The sequence below is a fragment of the Aegilops tauschii genome, chromosome 1 (assembly GCF_002575655.3).
Source record: "Aegilops tauschii subsp. strangulata cultivar AL8/78 chromosome 1, Aet v6.0, whole genome shotgun sequence".
Lineage (NCBI taxonomy): Eukaryota > Viridiplantae > Streptophyta > Magnoliopsida > Poales > Poaceae > Aegilops > Aegilops tauschii.
Window position 1 is genome coordinate 243,511,901 of NC_053035.3, and position 7,272 is coordinate 243,519,172.

General features: G+C 51.3%; 1 protein-coding gene across 1 annotated transcript; it reads left to right on the top strand.

The window, feature by feature from the left end:
- Positions 1 to 299: 299 nt before the first annotated feature.
- On the top strand, positions 300 to 4,419 carry LOC109764530 (protein YABBY 3). The gene is made up of 7 exons (XM_020323331.4): positions 300 to 935; positions 1,060 to 1,311; positions 1,443 to 1,623; positions 2,243 to 2,291; positions 2,718 to 2,793; positions 2,993 to 3,070; positions 4,099 to 4,419. Exons 1-7 carry the CDS (start codon positions 759 to 761, stop codon positions 4,174 to 4,176), a joined length of 891 nt encoding a protein of 296 aa, XP_020178920.1. The 5' UTR covers positions 300 to 758; the 3' UTR covers positions 4,177 to 4,419.
- The last annotated feature ends 2,853 nt before the right edge of the window (positions 4,420 to 7,272 follow it).

Consider the following 7,272-nt stretch of genomic DNA (forward strand, 5'->3'; position numbering starts at 1 on the left):
CTCTACTTTTTTTTTGCGGTGTCTTATAGGGCTCTACTGTCGCCGATATGTCGGTTTATTTTTCTTCTTCAAACTTCTTGATGTTTGGCTGTATGCATCCAAGTTATTCAGAAATTGGGTGTTACTCATCATCTTTGTATGCTACATTTTATATAACATAATAAACTGGACCTGCTTTGTTGAAATTATATTTAAATGGATGGGAGGGGACGCCCGAACCCGTAGCCTGTGTACCCTAAGGTAGACACAGCTGCGGAATGCGGCTGCGGCTTGTTGACCCGTACTCCCGAAACACCCCTGCACCCTATATCTCCTCTCCCATCACACCAGCACAGGCACCAACCAACCAAACCCCTTTCTCTCCCTCTAGCTCCCAAATCGCAGCAGCAACAACAGATCCGATACATACTAGGTTCCGTTGCATCACACATCAGTCACCCCAAACCATCAAATCACCAGATCATATACACGCACACGCCCACCACCCGTCAAATCACGCCCAAACGGCGGAGGAGGGGGAAAAAGCAAGCGAGAGAGAGAGAGAGAGAGAGAGAGAGAGAGAGCAATCAGCTAGCAGCTAGGTACCGCCAGCAATCGCTTGCCGCCTTTGCCACTCGCGTCCATCCATCCTATCCCATTCGCTGCCGCGTCAAATCCACTGGTCCCAAGAATCCCCAGCTCTAGCCGCTCCGGGCAGTTGATTTGCACTCGCACCGCCTGCTAGAACAGCTATCACTAGCGTGATCGATCAACTGGGCATGTCGTCCTCCTCCTCCTCCGGGGCCTCCGCCGCCTTCACGCCAGTATCGCAGCAGCAGCAGATGGCGTCGGAGAGCCTCAGCTCGGAGCTTCAGCCCCCGGCGCCGATGCAGCCGGAGGCGCCTTCGGAGCAGCTATGCTACGTGCACTGCCACTTCTGCGACACCGTCCTCGTCGTCCGTGATCAACCCCCTCACCCGCCTCTCTCTTTCTTGAGCCTCTAAGCGTCTAAGCGTATGTAGCTCAGCAGCGGCGGCGCCTCCGTTCAAGTCGATTTACCGGGAGGTAACTGGTGTGCAGGTGAGCGTGCCGAGCAGCAGCCTCTTCAAGACGGTGACGGTGCGGTGCGGCCACTGCAGCAGCCTGCTCACCGTCGACATGAGGGGCCTCCTCTTCCCGACCACGACCACCACTGTCGTCGCCGAGTCAGCCGCTTCTGCTGTCACCACCACGACGTCCCCGCCGCCGGCCGCCGCTGCTCACCACGGCCAGTTCCACTACCCCAGCTCGCTCAACCTCGCGCCCGGCAACCCTCCCCGCCACTCCCTCCTGGTACGTTCTTGCATGCATCACCATGACCTGTGATCCTGGGTGGTGAGCTTCTGATTGTACGTACATGTGGATATAGATATACTTGGTTCTTGATGACTTGTTGCGCTCTAATATTGTACTACTTCATGTAGGATGAGATATCCAGCGCCAACCCGAGCCTGCAGCTACTGGAGCAGCACGGCCTCGGCGGCCTGGTCGCGGCCGCGGGCGGCAGGAACGCCGCGGCACCTGCGCCGCTGCCGCCACCCCCAGTCGCCGGGGGGAAAGGTGGGAAGGAGCCGTCACCACGGACCAATCCCGTCGTCAACAGACGTGAGTATAGCTAGCCTAGCTTCCGCATGCACTTTCTCAAATCTCCACTACCTATCCTTCTCCTGTGGATTGCCAAGTTTAATTCGTCCGGTTTCTTGAGATCCATCTTTGCTAGTACTACTAATCTGGTCATCTATCTAGAGCTTGCCCATGCTCTCTCTCTCTCTCTCTCTCTCTCTCTCTCTCTCTCTCTCTCTCTCTCTCTCTCTCTCTCTCTCTCTCTGGTCAGGGAAGAACACATGGCTCGCCGGTGTACATGGAACCTATATGCTCTACGTGTGTGGTGTAGTGTGTATACTGTATATGTGCTGAGAGAGATGCAACAAGGTACAATGCCCACCATTGGCACCATTGCACGCTCTAAAGTCTAAACTGTGCACCCAAGAGAGATGGACACAGCGACCGTCGTTCTCTCCAGCCCTTTTCACTGTGGGGAATAATAGTACAGACAGCTTCTTCCTAGCTCTCCTCCATTCTCGCATGTCTCCACCTGGAAGCTGCAACCATGGCCGGCCGGCGCCTGGACTAGTGCGCGCGTTTGAAAGAAGCTAGCTAGATCGATTAATTTGTCATGAACATATGGCACTAACATCTATCCTGGCTTTGATTCTCCCTGCAGCTCCGGAGAAGAGGCAGCGCGTGCCGTCGGCGTACAACCGCTTCATCAAGTAAGTAGGAGTAGCTACCAGTACATTTCCTAATTAATAATGAAGCTGGGCACGGGGTGTGCAAGTACGTGGTCTCACTCTCACGGCAATGCCATTGCCACTTCGGTGGCAGGCAGGCAGCCGGCCGGGGCCGGGGGTCGGGACCGGGGCGGCAGAGCTGCACAAGTGAGGCCTTTGCAGACGCAAAGAGACCTTGTTTTCTTTTGCTTTCCCCTCTCTCTCTCTCTCTCTGTTCAAGGAAGAGAGAGAGAGAGAAGTTAATGAGACATGCTAGTACCAAATGATGCATTGGTGATGGCGAAAATAATGGGGGTGTCGTCGTGGTCGTCGCCGTTTAGACCTGCCGCTGCCGCTGATCTGACGTATCCCTTTCCTTTTGCTCTTTTCTTTGCTCTGGTGTTTTTGGGGGGACGGAAACGCGCGCAGGGACGAAATCCAACGCATCAAGGCTGGCAATCCCGACATCTCGCACAGGGAGGCCTTCAGCGCGGCTGCCAAGAACGTCAGTGCCCTTCTTCCTTAATCTCACCTGCACTACACATGCTATATACTCTAGCTAGGGTTTCGCCCGATCATGCATGTGCCTTTACTGTTTCTAGGGTTTCCCAATCTCTCGGAATCCCATGAACGGTCCATTCATGCATATACCTTTAATTGTTTGATGTGGTGATTATGTTCTTGTTGTTGCTGCTGTGCTGCAGTGGGCTCACTTTCCACATATCCACTTTGGCCTCATGCCGGATCACCAGGGGCTCAGGAAGACCAGCCTCCTACCTCAGGTGACTAATCAACCAAACCTCGCCTACATAGTACATACTTCAGCTTTTTGGGAGTGTACACGTAATTAGTTTTTGTTATTTTAAGTGACTAAAGTAAATTTCAAAAGCAATGCAGGATTATAAACTTAATTATTTTACTACTATGTTGTTTTGGGACTAGCTTAACTTCAAGCACGTGTCAATACTTTTTTTTGTAAAAGTTACTCCTATTTTTAAGATGATTGATGCCCACAGTACCACATATTCCATCTGTTCCAAATTAATTGAAGTTCCAGCTTTGTACTAAGTCCAACTTCATATTTTATAAGAGCATCTCCAACAGCGCATTAAAAGTTTCGCGCGCTAAAATGTAAAAGTTTCACGCTAAAATAGTTTTAGCGCGTCACTGTAGCACTTTTAGCGCGTCGGACCCAACATTAGTTTAGCACATGCCCGAAAATGCGCGTCCAAAAAGACACGCGGTGCTGCAATTGTAAAGTGCACGCAATTCGGCGCCCCAAATTTGCAGCTTCTGATAGCGCTTTTTAGCGCGTGCCCAATACTCTTTGCGCGTGCACTATTTTACAGCTTCTGCTGAAGCTGTCCGGCGCAAAAAAAAAAAACCTGAGCGCGGAGCAGTTTTTGTGCGCCTATTGGAGATGCTCTAAAGAATCTGATGTAACTAATTTGATGCTTAATATTTACCCATTTTTATTTAGACTTGGTCAAACTTAAACAAATTTGGCTTACGATGAACTTAGAACTTTGTTAATTTGAAATGGTTACTAACAAAGCGTGTAGATTCAAGCCCGAAAGCATGCAATAAAAATTATGTACTTTAAACTGGTTAGACGTAGATAAAATTGTCCAAGGTCATGGGGAAATGTTTTTTCATGCTATCATATGCTATATGTTTTACTAAAATAGTCTTAATTTTATTTTTAACTACATCGTTACGTACAGATTTCTGGTGTGAACATATATGTTATTCAGCATGTATTTCCATTTTCGGCTAACCAAATGTCAACCCTTTGTGGCTTAACTATCAGGATCATCAGAGAAAGGATGGCCATGGGCTTCTAAAGGAGGGGCTTTACGCGGCCAACATGGGGATTGCTCCGTACTGATATCAAGCTAGCATATCCATGCTATTGCCATCGCCTCCTTGACTAGCTCCTATCGACTATTACTATCAGGCTATCTTTAATTAGCTAGGGCTTTCTACCATGGTAAACGTACAATATAATTACCTCAGTTCGTATGACCTATTAGCTATAATTAAGTGATCAATATCGATCTAGTAGCACACTTCCTGCCTGTTATTTTGTTCGATGTACTATCTATATATCTTGTCAACTAGTTCTAGTTAATCGCTCTCCTCATGCATGGTTTCCACTTAATTACCTCTTAACTTAATTGTTCTGCACGTACTAGCAGTATGCGGTGCAGTGGTGGATCTAGCCGTGTCGAGTAAAGGGAGGCCAGGCAGGTAGGCACGGGCTTGCGTGTTGGGTCTTTGTTTGCTTGCCCTTCCTTGCTCCTGTGGCTGCTGCCGCTTGTATCCAAACAAGCTCATTCCCTGGGTCTCTAGCGGCAGCCGCTGCAGCATGGCTGCTCCTCATCTTTTGCTTGCTTTGCTGTCTCCTTTCCCTCTTGACGTACCCCTACACATACACCTTCTGTCTGCCGCTTGTATATATGTAGCCTGGGCTGGGTACGTACGGTTTTTTTTTTTTTTTTTGCATACTGGCTGAAGTAAATAGCATAAAACTACCACAATTCACGTTAGGGTTCCAAAAACAACCAAATTTTTGTTTGTGACTGATAACTACCAGAATCGTCGTCGGCTGTTTCAAAAAACCCAAATTGTCCATTCCTAAGAAACTAAGCCGGTATATGACAGGTCAGGCCCGCACCTAAGCAAGCTGTCTGTTTGACTGTTTGTTTGACTGTTAAATGACATGTGGGGACCACATGTCAGTGTCTCATTTACAAAAAACTCTTAAATCCCCTGTACTTAAAGCAATCAGGTCCCTGAGGTGAGGCCGCGCCCACCCTGAGGAACAGCGCCGGCCAGGTTGCGGGTACGGGCGACGTAGGGAGCAGCTCGACGCGCCGGTCCATGGCGACGTCGGCTCGAAGTGGTGGCGGTGTGGCCGACCTCGGCGCGGAGGTGGGCCTCCACGCGGGCGACGGGATGGATCCATGGCGGCGCCGGCAGGTGGTGGCGGTCTGGCCAGCCTCGCCGCGAAGGCGGGCAGCGGAGGTCGCCGGCCTCTGTGCGGAGGCGGGTGTCGGAGCTGGGCGGTGCGCCCCTCCATGGCGCGTGGCGGCGCAGCTCTTGCCAGAGCATGGCCTCCCGCACGACGGTGGAGGGCCGGCCTCGCTGGTCTCAGGCGTCGACTTGGCGGCGCGGCCTGTGCCGGATCTGGCCGGCCCCGCAGGTCTCAGGCGCTGACTTAACGCGCGGCAGCGACATGGCCAGGGAGGCGCGCGGCGGCGACATGGCCGACGGGATTTTCTGGCTTTCTCAAAATGATTGAGGGACCTGATTGCTTTTTAAAAATATTTATAGGGGTTATTCTGTAAAAATAAGGGCATATTTTTTAATATGTAAAAGAACTAAGGGGTTGAAGAAAAAAATACATGCAATTTTTTTAGGGACACTGACATGTGGGCCCCACATGTCAGTTAACGGTCAACACAAACAGTCAAACAGACGGCTTGTTTAGGTGCGGGCCCGACCTGTCATAAACTGGCTTAGTTTCTTAGCAGCGGGCGATTTGGGTTTTTTGAAACAACCGACACCTATTCTGATAGTTATCAGTCACAAATAAAAATTTGGTAGTTTTTTAGAACCCTAACGCGAATTGTGGTAGTTTTATGCTATTCACTCTACTGGCTGGGTACGTACGTACTCGTGCACATTACTTCTCCACCGAGCTTTCTTTTTTTTTTCTCAAATGCGCATAGCATGCGTATCTTTCATTAATGGGGGAGAAAAAGGGTACAAGAAACCCTTCGCTGAGGGCGTTACACGCCCAAACCACCGTTTTACATGCGGCTACGTTTCGCTAGACTCCCACCTATGTATCCGCCCGAAGAAGCTATCTAGATCCGACTTTAGGATGCCCGCCGTCCTCCAAGCCTTGCCCTCGTGGGAGACCCATGCTAGTAGCCTCCCTAAAGATGGTGTTTCGCCGTCGAACGCAATCCCGTTGCGGTGCTTCCACAATTCCCACAAGGCAAGAATAATTATTGCCCTCACATCCTTCTCCTTGGCTCCATGTATCCGCTTGTTTAGGATCCACTCCGGTAGGGTGTCATGCGTGGTCGGCGTCCATTGCGGCACTTCCAAAGCTTGGCAAATCTCCAGCCAGAAGGTTCGTGCGAAAACGCACTGAAGCATGATATGGTTCATTGTCTCGTCGTCTTGGCTGCAAAGTGGGCATGATTGTTGATGTGGTAGCCCCCTCCTCGCTAGGCGGTCTGAGATCCAGCACCTGTTACGTATCGCGAGCCAGATGAAAAAAACGGCATTGCAAGGGGGCCGACACTTCCACGTTGCGTCCGCGGTTGGCGCTATCTCTCTTCCCATGAACTTGGCGGCGTACGCCGATCGGGCGGAGTAGAGGTCGTTGCGCTCCCAAGCCCATCGGATGGTGTCCTATACCCCTTCTTGGAGCTGCACGTGCTGAACCCGAGTCCACAGGTTTATGAAGTCCGTGAGTGTCAGGGCGTCGATGTCTGGTCCAATGGGCGCTGCCCACGTCCCATTTTGTACTGCTTCCCTGACCATGAGCTGCTTTCGGATTCGGCGCGGTATCCTTGCATATATCGTGGGTGCGATTTCCTCCAGCCGGAACCCATCCAACCATCGGTCCTCCCAAAAAAGAGCCATTGCGCCGTCACCTAGCTCTGTTCGTGTTGCCGCGTTGCACAGCTGGATGGATGCCTTTGGTACTTCTATTGTAAACTCGCTCCAGGGTCGCGTGTCATCCACCCGCGCCAACCATGGCCGGCGGGCCTGCATTGCTACATTCATCCAGGCAACGTCCGGGATCCCGAGGCCTCCAGCCCATTTGGGCGCGCAAACTGCGTTCCAGGCCACCGCGCAGTTTCCTCCGTTTGCCTCCGCCTTGCCACACCAGAGGAATCCTCGTAGGATCTTGTTGATCACCGCGGTTGTCTTCGCCGGTAATTCCATGGCCAATATTGCATGC